General features: G+C 37.6%; 1 protein-coding gene across 1 annotated transcript in view; it reads left to right on the top strand.

Moving 5' to 3' along the window:
* LOC128686032 (protein turtle-like) overlaps positions 1-20000 on the top strand; it is a 660191-nt gene that overhangs the window by 162232 nt on the left and 477959 nt on the right. Inside the window, exon 2 of the mRNA XM_070083444.1 lies at positions 10630-13044. Coding sequence (XP_069939545.1) covers positions 12942-13044 — 103 coding nt within the window. The 5' untranslated portion in view covers positions 10630-12941. The remainder of the gene's footprint in view (positions 1-10629; positions 13045-20000) is intronic.

Below are 20000 nucleotides of genomic sequence, written 5' to 3'. Positions count from 1 at the left end.
ACTTTAAGTTATGACGGATTTAAATAATCACTTTACTGACCGAGTGTGCTACATTCATTTAGGAAAATTTCGCCTTAGTTAGAAGGTTTGAAGTTACAGAAGACAAAAGTTCTTAGCCCAGATCCATGTAATGTGATATATAAAATATAACTAGTGAGATGCATGACGTTTCTACCCACGCAACAATAGTTAATTTATCGACATAGAATTTTTCTTATTGTCCTAGCATAAAAAATTCTCGAGCTTTGTTAGAAGATATTTGTGTTAAACGTAATTTAGTAAATTATATGTATTGCTTGAAAATTTTTAGGCGTAAGAGGTTGTTGTGAATGAATTAATTGTTCAGATGTCATCTGATATGTTTTCGTGGATTAAATAACATCACTGCCAGTGCTATGATACTACGCTATATTTTCATAACATATCAGTTGTTTCCATGGCAGAAATTTATCATTATGACAGCTTCCACATGATTCAGCCATCTGAAAATGAAGATTCAGAGATGGCCACTTATCAGGAGTTATAATAATGGCTTCCTGTCCCTGGAACTTCCACTGCTTTCCTAGTTTAATAAAAATGTAAATGGCCCGGGATAAAATATCCTTTAATAAATGTTCAGCAATAAAATGCGTCTCTTTAACAGATAATGTCAGCACTGTAGACAGTAATTCTGCAGCTCTCATGGCAACTTTTTTTTTTTTTTATTTTTATTAAAAACGAAACTACATACAAAATTTGAATATAAACTGTAAATCATACGAAAGTGAACTCCACACCAAAATCATTATATATATGTCCTCCTGCGGACGGTTATACCTTCAAACATTGTCGGAAAACCCTAAAGGTATTCCTTCCATCTTACAACATACAGTATGACCTAAGAATACTACATCATTTCATGTATTAACTAAAGTTTTCTACCTTCAATTAAAATTAAAATTCAAACTCATCCAATTGATGACAGTTGTCATTGTTATCAATGACCAGATCCTCTCATGCATATGTCATTTCGTATTTCTCTTAATATACAAACAATACAAAATATTCCCTAAATAGTTGCTTCATCCCGTATATATATTCCTACTACACCATGGAAAAAGTCCTCTGATAAGATGACCACTTCCCATATTATATATCCTCTGACATTTTTAACAATATGTATGAAATGGACAACCATGGTTAACCATATGAACTTAAAAAACTTTAGTTATAATTAACCAGTTGTAATTAACCAGTTATAATTAACCAGTTATAATTAACAAGTTATAATTAACCAGTTATAATTAACCAGTTATAATTAACCAGTTATAATTAACCAGTTATAATTAACCAGTTATAATTAACCCCATAAACCTTTCTCTTCCTGACAACACACAATCTCCCCCTTTTAACCCCCCCCATGTTAGGTTCTAAATTCCCGGTGTATGTTACATATTACTAACTAAAACTAGTGAGTACCTTATATCTCACAATAACATTATATACATATGCTAAAAAGGTCGCCTTACACAGAAGGCAGACTTTTAAAAATTGGTAACATACATACCTATACTCTTACATATATATACATTTGATGGCAACTAAGTGAATCTAGTCTCACGTGTATTTAAATACCATTAAATTAGGATTAATCACCACACAGTGGATGATCCTCCCACACTCCTGTTTATATACTTCCAAGCAACTACGATGTGTGTCCTGTTGATCCTGTTTCTATATTTTATGGCACACGCATTCATTAATACGTGGCTATGCTTCAGTAATTTATTCTGAGGCTTGACATTTCTGTACCTTTTATTTTTCTTCCAAACTGTTCCATGTTTCTTGTAGTAAGCCAGATATTTTCCCGCTGTAGTTGTGGAAAACACTTCCAGACGGTAAAGAGCATTTATTTTGAAAGGGTGTGAGACATATCATATACCTGAGAAGTGACATGTCGGCGACTCGGCTCCCAACATTTTTACGCTTGACATGAAAAGGACGTGAACAAGATGATATGCTGTGCAAGAGTGGTATGCAATACCGACAAAATGATATTTAGACACATGCAACATCTGGGTATCTTTATTTTAGAGGATTCACCATCCATGGTTTTATCAATACGTATTCCAGGACGTAATTTGAAGTTTGTAGGACTATATACAGAAGATGAGGTAATCAGTCCCTCAGCCTTGGAGTTGGTTAAGTTAGGTTAGGTAAGGTTCGTCAGGAAACAGGACAAATGTTTCCTGACGCGGGTCTTAGTCAGATGATGACCCGCCTTTGGAGCTTTGGTCATCTGACCGAGGCCTTTCGCTGGCTTACCGGTCCACCCCTGTAAAAATTATGGTCATTTATAACCATGTACGTTATTTTTGGAGTTGGTGTGGAGAGCACCGTGGTCGTGGATGTTCTGCAGCAAAGGCAGGTAGGTAGGTAAGGTTCGTCAGGAAACAGGACAAGTGTTTCCTGACGCGGATCTTAATCAGATGATGACCCGCCTTTGGAGCTTTGGTCATCTGACCGAGATCTTCCGCTGGCTTACCGGTCCACCCCTTTAAAATTATGGTTATTTATAATCATGTTTATTACTTAGTGGAGCAAAGGCAAGGAGGCCGGCGTTTATATACTAACGCCAGGTGGAATGGGACGTGTAGCAGAGGAGGGCATAGTCAGTGGAAGTAGGTCAGACCCAAAGAAATGGGTTAGTTGTAGTAGTAGGTTATGTACATGTCCTCAGAATCAAGATTCCATGATGTTGCAGTGTCTGACAAGTTGTACAAGAATAGTATGCAATACCGACAAGATGATATTTAGACACTTGTGCAACATCTGGGAATCTTTATTGTAGACGTTTCGCCATCCAGTGGCGTTATCAGTACAAATTCCAGGGCATAATTTGAAGACAGTAGGACTATATACAGAGTATGAGGTGCTGATGAGGACTGATTACCTCATCTTCTGTATATAGTTCTACTGTCTTCAATTCTATTTGCAATCGTGTCATTACGATTTCTTGAGTCAGTTATCAGACTGCTTTATGTGCTCGCTTATGCATGTTTCTCAGAGTGTTGTCCGTTTACGTAGTTATTGACCTTATGTACATTAAATATGGTGCACAACACCCTATGATTCCTAATGGCAATGCTAGTGTTTGTAAACCTTACAAGAGCTGAGGATGCAGTTCTGTTGGTGTTTCAGAGGATAAATTCAGTTGATAAATACATCTACTTTGTGTCTCTCTGCCTTCTCTTTGCAGCCTCCTTTTCTTATCACCCAGCTTTATAATGTTGCTTTTGGTCTTGGTATCTAACAACACTTTTCTGAGCATGTAGTGTAATTTTTCTTACAGAATCCTTCAATTGTCTTCTGTTTCAAGAGCGCCGACAATGTATTTGTCAGATATTTCCCCTGGGTCTTCTACCCTTAAATGTTATATGGGTATCAATTTAAATATATCCTTACATAGCATTCAGCAAGATTTATTTTGAGCATCTGCGTTTACTCTATACGTGTTTACGGCTTAGGTATATGTGGCTTAGGTAACTGGGGTGTTGCTCGTCTCTGTTTATACTACAGGATGTATATTCTTTCCCAGATCCTTATACTTGTGTAAAGTTAACATACACTGCTGTGATATTACCAATCCTGTTTATAGTGCAATGGTAGCTACCAACCCACTATTTATAACACTAAACCATAATGAATTTCATTAACTACGTGTCTGAATTTCACTGCAGTTTGTTATATACATCTCGTAGCTATTCCCAGTCATCTGAATTTTTTTATTTTATTTTACCAATTCTACAACATTCGTGAAAAAGGAAACATAAGCTAGTTTAACTTGTGGTATAACATTCACATACATAAAACACGGTACCAGTTTCAGTACTGATCCTATTGGAACCTTTCTGGTAATGTTCGTTTATCTCTCTCCGCTTTCCTTTTCGAATTCTGTGATCCATCGTAATGCTTTTTTCATTTTCCTTAGTCTGCTTTTTTTTTCATATCAACAGATCATGTCCTCAAGGGCCTGTTCAATGAACTGTCAAATGTCGCCTTATAATCTAGTTATTTTATAGCTATTTTACTCCTTATAAATCTGGGTATAAGCTTGTCTAAAAAAAAAGTTTGCCGAAATTATATAACTTAGAAATATCCCAGATGTTCTGCACATTTTTCATGTTCTACTGCTTCTTATCATTGTTTTATTCTTGTTTTTCCTTTTGCTTCGTTTTCGGAAATGAGTGTCTCATCCTGTGGCATTTCCCAACACTGTGTTGCGTTCTCATTCCTCTGTATAGAACATAATAATTCTTTCGTCCTTGGACGCCTTTAGTATTGATGTTTCTTGGCATTATTTGTTCTTTTTTAGATTTTCTTCCAGTATGTAATGGGAACTCAAGACGGTGGTCGATAGCACCAAGTCGGTTCCCGGAGTCAATTTATCTTATGTCAGATACATTTGTTTGTATTTCTGAAAACTCCTTTTTAAAGCCACAGGATCAAAGCCTCAGCAGTGATGAAGTCTTCAAGGTTAGAGAGAGAGAGAGAGAGAGAGAGAGAGAGAGAGAGAGAGAGAGAGAGAGAGAGAGAGAGAGAGCACATGGAAAGAAATGAGCCTTCAATTTCTAGAAATAAGATACATATGTATAATCACTACATTTAATTAATGAAAGGGTCGTTTGCCTCTAGTGACGAAACATCGCCCTCAGTAATGGTCTTCAGTGTTTCAATCAAATCCTCATACAAAAAACCAATATAAGGAAAAATATGCGACAGACATGTAGGCCATTTACAGAGACTTATCCATTCCTGTCAAAATTATTTAAAATTATGTATTATTTCGATGTCTAAGGCAAGGATAGTGAAGCAGACGTTACTCTCCCTCACCTCTACTAAGTCTGGCCACTGCCGGCATGAAACATGTAAAAATACATATGTCCTGCCGAATAGGTAAAACTTGCTATTTTGTCTTAAATAGCAACGCTCTTCTTGCCGAATAAAGCAAGTGAAAATTTGTGCCTGCAGTAATTTCGCAAAAATAATTCTTAGCCTGACGAAAAAAAATTAATTGTTTTTCTTTATCATTAAATTATTTGAAACATCTTAAATATATTTAGTTGCATTTGGCTAAATTAAATTGCACTTGTTATAATCGCAAGTTTGACCTATTCTGCACGTCATATATATATATATATATATATATATATATATATATATATATATATATATATATATATATATATATATATATATATATATATATTTTATATATATATATATATATATATATATATATATATATATATATATATATATATACATATATATATATATATATATATATATATATATATATATATATATATATATATATATATATATATATATATATACACATGTCGTAGCTGGGGGATCGAACCCGTGTTGTTTTAGCTCGCCTCATGGTGAGTGAAAATTCACGACGCTCTAGCCCAGGGGACCATGCAATCCTAAAAGAATCACGCACCCAGCAGAGCTAGGTGTTGTGCCATGATCCGAGGACATACGATGGTGTGGGTTCCTCAGAGCTAATTTCATTCTACTCCCCGTTTGGGGTACTAGCCTCCACAAGCAGTATATATAGTATTATAACCACTAACAAATGGTATTTAATCAATAACAACACTGCGACTTGCCGGGGGATCGAACCCGTGTTGTTTTAGCCCCCCCTCATGATGAGCGAAAATTTCACGACGCTCTAACTCACGGGCCCATACAATCATCTCAAGAATCACACACCCAGAATAGCTAAGTGTTGTTCCGTGATCCAAGGACATTCGAGCGTCACAGTATTTTCACTCACCGTGAGGCGGGCTAAAACAACACGGGTTCGATCCCCAGTCTAGTCACATTGTTGTTATTGACTAACTACCATTCGTTCGTGGCTACAATACGATATATACTGCTTGTGGAGGCTAGTACACCAAACGGTGAGTTGAATGAAATTTGCTCTGAAGCACCAACACTACTATATTTCCTCTGATCACGGCACAACATCTAGCTCTGCTGGGTGCGTGATTTTTGTAGGATATATATATATATATATATATATATATATATATATATATATATATATATATATATATATATATATATATATATATATATATATATGCAGGGAATTCGAAAGAGCAGGCCAAATATACGCAAACACTGATCTCTGGCCGAAGGAGATTCGAACCTACGAACCTTGGAACAAGGTACACAGTGCCTTGCCATTCTCACCACACTGGACCAATACCTTGGCGTCCAGCTTGCGCTAGACGTTTGATCCAAGGCAACCAGCTTTCATGGAGAAGGCTTACAGCTTTTCATCTCATCCCCTGCATGCATCATCAGCCTTACTAGAGATTTTAACAATGCAAGGAATTCGCAAGAACAGGCGAAATATACATAAACACTGATCTCTGGCCGAGTTCAGTGTTTACGAATTCCTTGCATTGTTAAAATCTCTAGTAAGGCTGATGCATGCAGGGGATGAGATGAAAAGCTGTAAGCCTTCTCCCTGAAAGCTGGCTGCCTTGGATCAAAGTCTAGCGCAAGCTGGACTCCAAGGTATTGGTCCAGTGTGGTGAGAATGGCAAGGCACTGTGTACCTTGTTCCAAGGTTCGTAGGTTCGAATCTCCTTCGGCCAGAGATCAGTGTTTGCGTATATTTGGCCTGCTCTTTCGAATTCCCTGCATATATATATATATATATATATATATATATATATATATATATATATATATATATATATATATATATATATATATATATATATATATATATATATATATATCCTACAAAAATCACGCACCCAGCAGAGCTAGATGTTGTGCCGTGATCAGAGGAAATATAGTAGTGTTGGTGCTTCAGAGCAAATTTCATTCAACTCACCGTTTGGTGTACTAGCCTCCACAAGCAGTATATATCGTATTGTAGCCACGAACGAATGGTAGTTAGTCAATAACAACAATGGTGACAGGTTTTATTGGTGCTAGGCTTACCAGACATATTTGGCAGACTGTACCTTAATAATGCAGAGATTTGAAAGCGATTGTGTACATTAACTACGCTAGTAATGGATTTAAATTAGATAAGTTTAGATTTAGAAAGGACATAGGAAAGTATTGGTTTGGAAATAGGGTAGTTGATGAGTGGAACAGTCTACCTAGTTGGGTTATTGAGGCTGGGACTTTGGGTAGTTTCAAATCTAGGTTGGATAAGTACATGAGTGGGAGGGGTTGGATTTGAGTGGGACTTTCACATCAGAGCTTATTTCTTGGGTGGCATTGAAAATTGGGTTGGGCAAATGTTTTGTTAGTGGGATGAATTGTAAAGGACCTGCCTAGTATGGGCCAGCAGGCCTCCTGCAGTGTTCCTCCTTACTTATGTTCTTATGTTCTTATGTAATGAAAATATGTCTTGAAATGTTCAGAAATATGGTTGTAATAAAGTTGGTAGAATTACCGACAATATGTAAAGTAAAAGGACACAAGTGCAACTAATGTGACATTTATTGTGGCAACGTTTCGCTCTCCAGGAGCTTTATCAAGCCATTACAAACAATACATGGACACAGAGGGTATATAAAGGCTCAGAGTGAGGTGAATACTAGTGAGGTACCATTTCGATGTTCACTAGTGGTAGTAGTAGTAGTAGTAGTAGTAGTAGTGGTAGTGACAAAAGTAATACAATATGGTAGAGCAATTAATTCGTACATGAGTAAAAGGATATAAAAGCTATTACTTGGGTAACATAAAAATAGGTTGGACAAATATAGACTGGAATGAGGCAGCTTGTTTCAGTGTTCACTCTCTGTGCTTTGTGTAGTATAACAGGAGAGACTATGTGATGGCAGGGTTTACTGTTTTCAGGAGGATTCTTGCTAAGACTTCGGAGATGGTGAAGCTGCCGTTGTTTTGTTTAACTGTATTCGAAACAGCGATCAGTGCTGATTCGAGGCACATGCGTCTGCGGAAATTAGTTTCTTTGATCACTAATTGGGCGTCTCTGAATTTCATGAGATGATTGGTGGAATTTCGGTGTTGTACACGTCAGGAATAGGCAGTGCTCCACACAAACTAGCCGGAGTTCTTGCCAAACATCTTTCCTGCCTTCTGGGGACCATCAGCCCCGCTCATCTTAAACACTCAGGCGACCTTCTCAACCGCATCCGTAACCTCTCCATCCGTAACAAGAAACTAAGCAGTTTGGATGTGACTTCCCTCTTCACAAAAGTACCTACCAAAAAAGCCATCGAGGTTCTACGACGTAAAGTCAATCAGGACCTTAATCTTCCTCTACCTCCCGGAGATTTTGTTGACTTAATTGAACTCTGTGTTAATTTCAACTGTTTTTCTTTCAATAACAAGCTCTACAAACAAACCTACGGCATGGGAATGGGGTCCCCCATAAGTGCCGTCCTAGCCAACTTATACATGGAACACCTAGAGTCTGAACACTTCGCCAACATCATCCCTTCAAGCGTCACTTGGTTACGTTACGTGGACGATGTCCTCGTAATAACCCCAAAACGTTTTGATGTACGAGATCTTCAGGCAAGGCTCAACGCAGTTGAACCGGCGATCCAGTTTACACTAGAAGAAGAGTCCAATGACAAGCTACCTTTCCTCGACGTCCTCATTCACAAAGTAGACAACAACCTAAGATTTCAAGTTTATCGGAAACCCACCAATAAAAACGATCTCACACACTTCTATTCCAGTCAAGATACCAAGACCAAAAGAGGCATCATCATCGGGTTTTTCCTAAGAGCATACCGAATTTGTAGTCCTGAGTTTCTTGATGAGGAGTGTACATACATTCACCAAACATTCACTGAGTTACATTTTCCTTCTTTTTTCATCAAAGACTGCAAGAAAAGAGCTCTTCAGATCATAAATTCTCCACGCATCAACACCACTCCCAGCAAAGTTATAATTCTTCCCAACAGTCAGGTTGCACTGAACGTCTCAAAAGTACTTTCACAAGCTAACACCAGAGTCGCCATCGCTTCTAGCACTTCAATAAAGGATATAACCAGGACAAAATCCAAGCACCACGAACCAGTCAATGCAGGAGTTTACACTATACCCTGTGGAGGCTGTGACAAGATTTACGTAGGTGAAACAGCCAGAAACCTCGACACCCGCCTCAATGAACACATTTACGCATGTAGGAACGATAACCTGAACAACGCCTGTGTACAACACCGAAATTCCACCAATCATCTCATGAAATTCAGAGACGCCCAATTAGTGATCAAAGAAACTAATTTCCGCAGACGCAAGTGCCTCGAATCAGCACTGATCGCTGTTTCGAATACAGTTAAACAAAACAACGGCAGCTTCACCATCTCCGAAGTCTTAGCAAGAATCCTCCTGAAAACAGTAAACCCTGCCATCACATAGTCTCTCCTGTTATACTACACAAAGCACAGAGAGTGAACACTGAAACAAGCTGCCTCATTCCAGTCTATATTTGTCCAACCTATTTTTATGTTACCCAAGTAATAGCTTTTATATCCTTTTACTCATGTACGAATTAATTGCTCTACCATATTGTATTACTTTTGTCACTACCACTACTACTACTACTACTACTACTACTACCACTAGTGAACATCGAAATGGTACCTCACTAGTATTCACCTCACTCTGAGCCTTTATATACCCTCTGTGTCCATGTATTGTTTGTAATGGATTGATAAAGCTCCTGGAGAGCGAAACGTTGCCACAATAAATGTCACATTAGTTGCACTTGTGTCCTTTTACTTTACAGAAATATGGTTAATATTGAATACATACTATGCACAGTACTAAAAAGAAAAAAAAATATTGTGACAGTACCAATAAATTTCTAACTGTGAGTTAATTTCTGTTATCTGTATATAATATGGGAATTGAATTACACACATGACTGCTAAAAACACTGAACATGTTCAGTATACGAGCCATAATGAACATTAGCGAGAAAAATTCTCAATGCAGTTCCGCAGGTGTTCACCCCTGGAACACCTCCAGGGATACTCCAGGTAAAGTATAAAGCAGACGAACAGAAATGTTAAGATCAGTCGAGTCGTAATAAGTGGAAGTAGAATGACGAATTTCTTTTGCGTCACAAAGTGTTTGTTTTCGTAATTCAGACTTACTTTATGTACATACTTCATTGGTCTGACTGCGATTACTTAACTGTCTCAGTAGCTATTATGTCCCTCACGTAGTATTTTTTACCAGGTAATAAATAGCTCTATTTCAATAAGTGAACTTCATATCAACTCAGAAATAGAAGGTAAATGACTGTTGTTTTGTTACATTTCTTTACAACCTGTAAGTATTTTACTGTTTTTTAACTTAACGTGTAAAAAGAGACGGGATGTTGACTAGGATGTTAACCCATTGAAGATCAGAATAAAAATTGTATATTTCCAAATTATACCGATTTTATTTACTTTTGTGTCTTTGTAATGTTTGGTTAAATTGTATTTACAGAACTGAAAGTTTTAAGGAATAAACTACGGTGATTTTCAAAGGTAATATTTCTTAGGAACTTCTTGTAGCATTAGAATTTTCCTGCAAAAATACAAACCTGTAATTTATGCCTTTTTATTTTCCTTTCAGATTTGTGAAGAATAATTACAAGACGAGTGAATCCTCTATGAATAATGGCCAGACGAGTGAATACTCCGTGAATAATGACAAGCTGAATGAATCGTCTTTGAATAATATGCTGAGTGAATCCTTTGTGAATACTGACCAACCGAGTGAATCCTCCGTCACTAATGGCCAGCCGGGGGAATCCTCCGTGAATACTGACCAGATAAATGAATCTTTTGTGAATTTGTCAGATTCGTCAAAGAAAGTTTATTATTAAAATCAAGGATATTTTAATCACAATACTAATAAAGTTCAGCCATGAAAAACTATAATCAGAAAACCTATGTGATATTATAACAACGAAATTAGGTGGAATAAAAGAAACAAAAGCAACTCGATATTCGTAAAGAACAGTAATGAAACGAAATTTCTGCACATTTAGTAAAGAACAGACAATGAAAGTCGTCTGGACATTTCGCGACTCCCTGTACTTGATTAGCAGTTACCAAAACAAGACCCCGTTGTTCGTGCTTCACAAGTATATTCTTGGCATGGATCCGTATGGCTCAAAACACCTCACCAACACTATCAATTAATAAATACAGTACATTAATAGAATCAAGACTTCACTGTCACGTTTCAAAGTCCTTAAATTGACCTTCTGACTATTCAACTAGATTTACAGTATTATTGATGCTAGTTGCTTAATAAGATTAAAAAATCAATGGATTCTTTTTCATTGGCTCTCAGAATAATCAAAACTGATAATCGATCTGAAGAGTACAATACCCAAATTTTTCTCCCGTATTCCCTGATTTGTGAAAACTATTTAAAAACAACATTCAAGGTTTCTGTTTGTTTATAAATGTTTTCAAATTATCTGCTTGGCCAGTATGAATAAAAACACTAGGTTAGGATGTCTGATCAGCCAGTTTGACTCAGATCACATCTCTGATTGGCCAGCTCGCCTAAAAAGCTTCTCACCTGATCACTGATTAACTGGAGTAAGACTTGTGTTCGAAGATTTTTTTATTGGTCAACACCACACAAGTCACTGCTCTAAGTTCTCTGGTTGGTCAACACCACTCACGTCACTGCTCGAAGTCCTCTGGTTGGTCAACACCACTCACGTCACTGCTCGAAGTCCTCTGGTTGGTCAACACCACTCACGTCACTGCTCCAAGTCCTCTGGTTGGTCAACACCACTCACGTCACTGCTCCAGGTCCTCTGGTTGGTCAACACCACTCACGTCACTGCTCTAAATCCTCTGGTTGGTCAACACCACTCACGTCACTGCTCGAAGTCCTCTGGTTGGTCAACACCACTCACGTCACTGCTCGAAGTCCTCTGGTTGGTCAACACCACTCACGTCACTGCTCGAAGTCCTCTGGTTGGTCAACACCACTCACGTCACTGCTCCAAGTCCTCTGGTTGGTCAACACCACTCACGTCACTGCTCCAAGTCCTCTGGTTGGTCAACACCACTCACGTCACTGCTCCAAGTCCTCTGGTTGGTCAACACCACTCACGTCACTGCTCGAAGTCCTCTGGTTGGTCAACACCACTCACGTCACTGCTCGAAGTCCTCTGGTTGGTCAACACCACTCACGTCACTGCTCCAAGTCCTCTGGTTGGTCAACATGAAATCACAACAAGAATCAAGTATGGGAAACTATTACGTTCTCAAACTAACGCTTAAAAAATCTTTTATGACGGATGTTAATCTCGGAGGTTACAGAAAATTTGTTAATAAAACATGAATAATATAAATAAAAGAAGTGTAAGCTGGTTTTATACATAGCGAAGGAAATATATGATAAATAGGAAAATGTAGAATGATTAGTAAGAAGACATTTGAATAATGAAAAAGAAGACATTTAACAATTTGAAATATATTTAAATTTTATTCAGTTAATAGACAGTGTTTACGAGATATTGTAAGTTTTTTACATGATTATTTATGGCATTTGAAATTATTAATATTGACATCTGAAGAGTCTACGTAGGAAAAATAAACTGCTCTATTTTTTTTTTAATAAATCGCAAATAAATTTTTTAAGGAAAAATACAGTAGAAAACTTTTAGTGAAAAAGAAAAAGAGGAAAGTACAATGTTTGTACTGTGTCTCTTAACAGAAATTTTAAACGAAAACTAAGAAACTGTTGTACATAAATGTATACGGTAAAATTTGTCACTCCTAATAAAACTGGACTTATATTTAGGTGGTGAGGACAAAAAAAAAATATATATATTTTTGCATTTTTGCAATGATAATTTTGATATAAATAAAAAAAAAACAGGAATTATTATCTACCAAATAATCATAATTACGAAAATGGCAGGAATGAAAATACCGTATCCAAGTTCTGGAATCTTAATGATGGTGGTTTGGTACATCGTGGCAGTCCCACAGAACCCTACCCAAGCAGCGCCTCAAGGTAGGTCACAAATCATGCAGTTACCAACAAATATTTCCACTTATCGTCAGTGTAATCTAAAAAATATTACACGTCTTGTGAATACACAGTGCAACAGTGTAAATTCTTGGAGGTGATATAATTCTTGAACACACAAATAGTGTGTACGTATACTCTCGCATTGCCTGTGTGTTGGCCATAATGTGGCTATACTAGCCAGTGTACTGGCCATAATATGGTTATACTAGCTTGTGTACTGGCCATAATATAGTTATACTAGCCTGTGTACTGGCCATAATATGGTTATACTAGCCTGTGTACTGGCCATAATATGGTTATACTAGCCTGTGTATTGGCCATAATATGGTTATGCTAGCCTGTGTATTGGCCATAATATGGTTATGCTAGCCTGTGTACTGGCCATAATATGGTTATACTAGCTTGTGTATTGGTGATAATGTAATTATACTAACCTGTATGCTGGCCATAACATAGTTATACTAATCTGTATGCTGGCTTTAGTATAGTTATACTGGCCTGCGTGCTGGCAATATTGGTATACTAGCCTGTATGCTGGCCATAATATGGTTATACTAATTTGTGTGCTGGCCATAAGATGCTAATACTAGTCTGTGTGCTAAGCATATTATGGTTATACCATCATACTTCTCAGTGTTAAGTTCTACCCTTAATATTGTTCTAATTATCTTTGACTTTTCAGAATTATTGTAAAAAAATAACCAGAATTTAACTTTCGGTGACTAGGAAAGGAAAAGAAAAGCATAGAATTAGGGGGGATATGATCGAGGTGTATATATGGAAAACAGGAATAAATAAAGGGGATGTAAATAGTGTGCTGAAAATTTCCAGCCAAGACAGGACTCGCAGCAATGGTTTCAAGTTGGAAAAATTCAGATTCAGGAAGGATATAGGAAAGCACTGGTTTGGTAATAGAGTTGTGGATGAGTGGAACAAACTCCCGAGTACAGTTATTGAGGCTAAAACGTTGTGTAGTTTTAAAAATAGGTTAGATAAATGCATGAGTTGGTGTGGGTGGGTGTGAGTTGGACCTGACTAGCTTGTGCTGCTGAGTCTGGTACACTGCTCCATCCTTGAGTGGGGATGACCAGACTGGGTGGGTCATTGGGATAATCCGGGGGGTGGGTCATTGGTCTAATCCGGGGGGGGGGGCATGGCCCTGCTCCGAATGGGTCAGTAGGCCTGTTGCAGTGTTCCTTTTTTCTTGTGTTCTTATAACATTTATAAAAAATTCTTTTAGCTAATTGTTCAGGGAAATATTAAAGTCAAAACGTTATCTCTAAGTTCAAGGAGTCCACTGCAGCTGCAGTATAAATCACGGAACGGGTGGGGTTTGAACCCATGGCGAGTGAGTCGTAGAACTCCAGGCCAGAGCATAAGCCACTCAGTCAGCTGACTACAGTAAGAGTTATCCAAATATAGCGAGAAATGTAAATTACTGTTATATATTTAATGCGAATATATAATAACTTAATGTACAACGAAAGTTAGAAATTCGGATCTATGGGAATCGTCTTGGACAGACGAGAGAAAAAACACTACAAGTGGATATAATATCAGGATCCACAATAACACATAATAACTCAGTTACTGAGTCAACGCTGGATAATGTATCTATCCCCATGCTACGACAATGCTAAGATATCGTTGATAAATGATAAAATTGTGCAACATTTGGGTATCTGTATTCTGGAAACATTTCAGCAGTCAGTGGCTTCAGTCCACTGTAGAGAAAGGTGCCTCATGTATTAACTTGTCTGTTTTCAAAACCATTTATTCAAAACTAGAGATGCCGTATAATGATTATGTTGCTTGGGAAGTGGTAAAAATACAACCTTCCGGAACAAAGTCCTACATAACAAAGTTCTATATAATTTACTTTTGTCTCTGTGGATCGCTTTTCATAGACACCAGAAATACAGGTTGCCTCATCCAGAAGCATGAGTGCTACCACGGGAAACCTAACAGCACCAAATGCGAGAGAAAATGAAGCGGATGGAGCACTGGATGACGTATATGTCGGCTGCCGGGCAGGAGAGGTGAGCCAGGCGTCTCAGACAGAAACTATCACAGTCTTCGTTCCATGATGCAACGCGACTTGACAGAAACACTTCAACTGGCAGACAGCCTCAGTGTTGCATCACACCGCAACGGTACAGAAAAACTATGAACCTACCTAAGAGAACATGATTTACACAATTAAGGCGATATGTCCGAGATATATAAATGGAAAACAGGATTAAATGCAAAGAATGTAAATAACTGGCTAAAAATAGATAACCAAGCCTAGACTCGCAGCATTGGGTTGGAAACATTGAGATTTAATGAGGATATACAAAAGCATTGGTTTGAGGAAAGAGTTGTTGATGAGTGGAACACATTCCCGAGTAGCGACTCGTCCACAACTCTGTCCACTTACAATTGTTAATTACAGATTCAAGGGAATTCATAGGTTAGACAAGTTCATGAGTGGGTGTGGGTGACTTGGTGAGTGTGACTTGGTGAGTGTGACTTGGTGAGTGTGACTTGGTGAGTGTGACTTGGTGAGTGTGACTTGGTGAGTGTGACTTGGTGAGTGTGACTTGGTGAGTGTGACTTGGTGAGTGTGACTTGGTGAGTGTGACTTGGTGAGTGTGACTTGGTCTTGCCTAGCAAGGGCAAGTAGTCCTGCACAGGTGCTTTATCTTTCTTATATTCTTATAAATTGAAGCATGTTCATAAAAAATAATTGTAAATATAAGTACCATTAATAATATAGTGACGTTGTATAATATGAATATATATATTATAAAAGCAGCATATATTCTCGCCCAAATTTCCAACAAAAATGCAAATGTAATATAATGTATATAGAATAATAAAAAAATGGTTATAACTATTGCCATAATTTTTAAAGGGATGGACCGGTAAGCCAGCGAAAGGCGTCGGTCAGATGACTAAAGCTCCAAAGACTGGTCATCATATGACTAAGACCCACGTTAACTTCGACCTCTACTAGTGAGAACGGCTGGGTTTGAGAGGGACCTGCCCTCCCAAAGCAACCTACGTCTCACCTCCTGGCACTATATAAAGGCTCCATCCTGTCACTTCAACTTCATATTGTTTCATACTATGGAACAATGCTCTTCTCCAGACTGAGGGACTGACCACCTCAAAACTTTAAGGGTGATGGACTGATTACATCGTCTTCAAGTATCTTCTGCTTCTATCAACTTTTCTGTACTCGACTGAAGAAGCCTACTGTGTAGGCGAAACGTTTCGAAATAAAGATACCTAACTGTTGCATATGTGTCTTACCTAACAAAAAAATGGTTATAACTATTGCCATAATTTTTAAAGGGATGGACCTGTAAGCCAGCGAAAGGCGTCGGTCAGATGACTAAAGCTCCAACGGCTGGTCATCATATGACTAAGACCCACGTCAGACAACACTTGTCCTGTTTCCTGGCAAACCTTACCTAACCTAACATTTAAAATATGCAAAGAATATATATAATTTTAATGAAAATGACAAGATTCTCATGAATTCGAGTCATAAATATAGTTAACTCGTAGAAACATACAATATAGGGAAAAAATAATATTTCTGAATAATTTGCTGAATTACCTTCGGTGGAAAACTTAATAAATTAATTCACTTACATCGGTAACCTCGTGAATTCCGAGGTTCAAATGTTCGCAGAATGCCATTTACTTGACGGTTTTCATTCCTTGGAAAGTCTTGATAAATTAGACACATAAATTATCCACATTTACAATGTCTTACCTAGAATAGGAAAATTAAGATAATTTACATTATGAAAATTATGCAATAGAAACGAAATGTTTTGTTGTCAGGTACCTTTTTTGCAACAATATAACTAGCGTAGTAAAATAGCTGTTTTGCTTGGGGTGGGTCGAGGGAGGGAGCACAAATTCTGGTAATTAGGAACTCGGGTACTAATGAAAGGTCTGTAGTATCGAGCTGTAAGTCAAGTCCCCAGGCGAGGATCATACCATCAGAATAATGGCGAAGACAAACACCAAAGGTCATTTTTCTGAGTTGTTAAACGAGGCACTTGGCCAGCGTTTGGGGATCTTTGTACTGGAAACGTTTCGCAGTGCAATGGTTTCTTCAGTCCAGTGTAGAGAAAAGTGAGGAGGAGTTTGAGGAAATTAATACGTCAGCCTGGAGTCGATGTGTTCAGTTCGTCAGTGTTGACGGACTGAACAAACCGGGCTGAGGGACTAATTACCTCAAACTCCTCACCTTTTTTGTCTGCATCGGACTGAGGAAGCCACTGCATGGCGAAACGTTTCCAGAATAAATATACATTCACAAGTGTCTCATTATCAACTTGTCGCTTTTGGAAACCATTTATTCACAATTTTTTTCAGTACCCCTATATTCCCACCATCAGTATTTACAATATGTAAGAGTGCAGTAGAGCAGCAATACGGTCAGATACCATATAAATCAGAGCATTAATGAGTGAGAACAAAGTGAATTTGTTGAATGCTATTTTAACGCCTAAATGAGAAACCAGTATGTGTAGCTAGCCTGCCAGTGAGAAACAGACTCCAGCCAGGAGTGTAAGTATAACGTTAATTCGGTTGGAGTCAACTTCTCTCACAGTAAGTTGAATAATATATATATAACCTGAGACATGTATTTCTCTCAGTGTATATATGCTGAGAGTTGAATCCCAATTTCAGAGATTACAGGATTTTGTTTGATGCTCGAAAGATTATCTTGTCCCTTTTGTCGACGATAGACTTAAAGCCCAATTAACAAACCAAATAAACAAGTCACAGGATATATACACCTAGAGAAGTATTTCTCTGTATGAGTATCAATGCTGAGAGTTCATTGTAATCTCTATTTCAGGAAAGAAAGATTTCTTACACAAATAACCCGCACATAGAAGAGAGGAACTTACGATGACGTTTCGGTCCGACATGGACCATTTACAAAGTCACACTAACGAAAAGAAGAGGAGGGGTATATATACCCGTCCTTCTCTCCTCTCTTCTATATGCGGGTTATTTGTGTATCGTTCCAGTCACGGTGCTGTGCCTTTTTTTTGTTATTTAAAGATTTCTTATCTAGTGGTGAAAATGTTACCGAACAGCTTTAGATTATGTCACTGTGTAGGCGATAGGTTTTAAACCCCCTAATCAACCAACCCAGGAGATCAATTTTACCTAGATTTGATTAATTTAATAATTTTAGGACTTAATTTTCTCTATTCTGGGTCCTTGACTATTTTTATTACTTCTCCACATTAATTTTTTTTAAAACACTTAAGAGATAATCCTCGTTAAAATAAATTTTCCCCAGTTCGTAGAATCAGAGTATTAAGTGGGAATTATGCTCGTGATTCTTATACTTCAAGTGGCTTATGTTCTTTTTTGCTATTCCCATTTCAACTACTTTTCTTAGCTATCCTCATTTCAACCAGTTTTGTTAGCTATCCAATATCTAAGCCAGTTTTGTTAGCAATCATAGCAACCGGTTTCATAGCTATTCTCATATCAACCAGATTTGTTAGCAATCATTGCAACCGGTTTCATAGCTATTCTCATATCAACCAGATTTGCTAGCAATCATAGCAACCGGTTTCATAGCTATTCTCATATCAACCAGATTTGTTAGCAATCATAGCAACCAGATACTTTCACTATCTTAGACTAAAAAGTTAGAAAGAATTAATTCACAGGATTTCTTTTTACTATTGTAAAAATTTAACTTATATTTGCTCATTTAATAGTTTTATATAATAATTTACTTAATCTTTATGACATAACGCTAAAACAGATAATTGGTGGTGAGTAAAGTACTTGAATATATTTTGAGTGCTATTTTCATCTCATATTTGAAAATTGGATATAACTTTTAGAAGGTGAGATAACTCATTCCATGTGTTTGAATTAATTGGTGAATAGTTAGAAAAAGTAGTTATTATGCAGAAAATAATGACTGCAGAAGGTGGTCTCTGGTGAGGACAGGTTATGAATGATTCCTCTGTACCCACTGCGAATCTGCATATAATTGTCGTTGCTGTCGTCTTGATAGCGAGCCTAAGTGAATCTTCGTTTTCTGTTTGCTAAGATTTCCAGTGTGTTATATTTGTCCAGTCACAATAACTTTTTGTTACCTTGATATCGTAAAAGTATATTAGTGGTAGGTCGCCTGACTTCATGAATGTCACAAGGATGAGAAGTTCTCTAGCATGGTGGCGTTCCGGGAAACTAACTGGCGAATGCAGAGGCCTGGTTGTCTGGTGGCTAAAACTCCCGCTTCACACACGGAGGGCCCGGGTTCGATTCCCGGCGGGTGGAAATTCCGACACGTTTCCTTACACCTATTGTCCTGTTCACCTAGCAGCAAATAGGTACCTGGGTGTTAGTCGACTGGTGTGGGTCGCATCCTGGGGGACAAGATTAAGGACCCCAATGGAAATAAGTTAGAGAGTCCTCGATGACGCACTGACTTTCTTGGGTTATCCTGGGTGGCTAACCCTCCGGGGTTAAAAATCCGAACGAAATCTTATCTTATCTCTTATCTTATAACAAGGTCGCTGACTTTGCTGTACAGCAAATTTCACTGTGACTTCGCAGCTTCCTACACATATTTATAACCATGAGAAGTGGCAGGTCCAATACCTCCTCATTGCTGGTTTTCTTTCCCAAATCTAAGGAAGATATTTTAACTGCTTACCCACGACTTAGCTATTTTTGTTTTTGTCGTTATTTTTATAATCTATGAATTGCCTATTGGGACTCAGGGAACTTTTAGAGGAGTATTTGGATTTTTAAAATACTTTTGGGTTTATTAGGTGATACTGTATATTATAACTTTTATGAAGTATTTATTTGTTTTGTGTACTTTATTTAAGCAAATAGTTCTTTGCTGATGTGATTTTACTTATTTTTATGTTTTATTTTTATAGACAAGA

The sequence above is a fragment of the Cherax quadricarinatus genome, chromosome 9 (assembly GCF_038502225.1).
Source record: "Cherax quadricarinatus isolate ZL_2023a chromosome 9, ASM3850222v1, whole genome shotgun sequence".
NCBI classification, from domain to species: Eukaryota; Metazoa; Arthropoda; class Malacostraca; order Decapoda; family Parastacidae; genus Cherax; species Cherax quadricarinatus.
The sequence above is the reverse complement of the archived record's forward strand: the minus strand, read 5'-3'. Positions and strand labels throughout refer to the sequence as shown.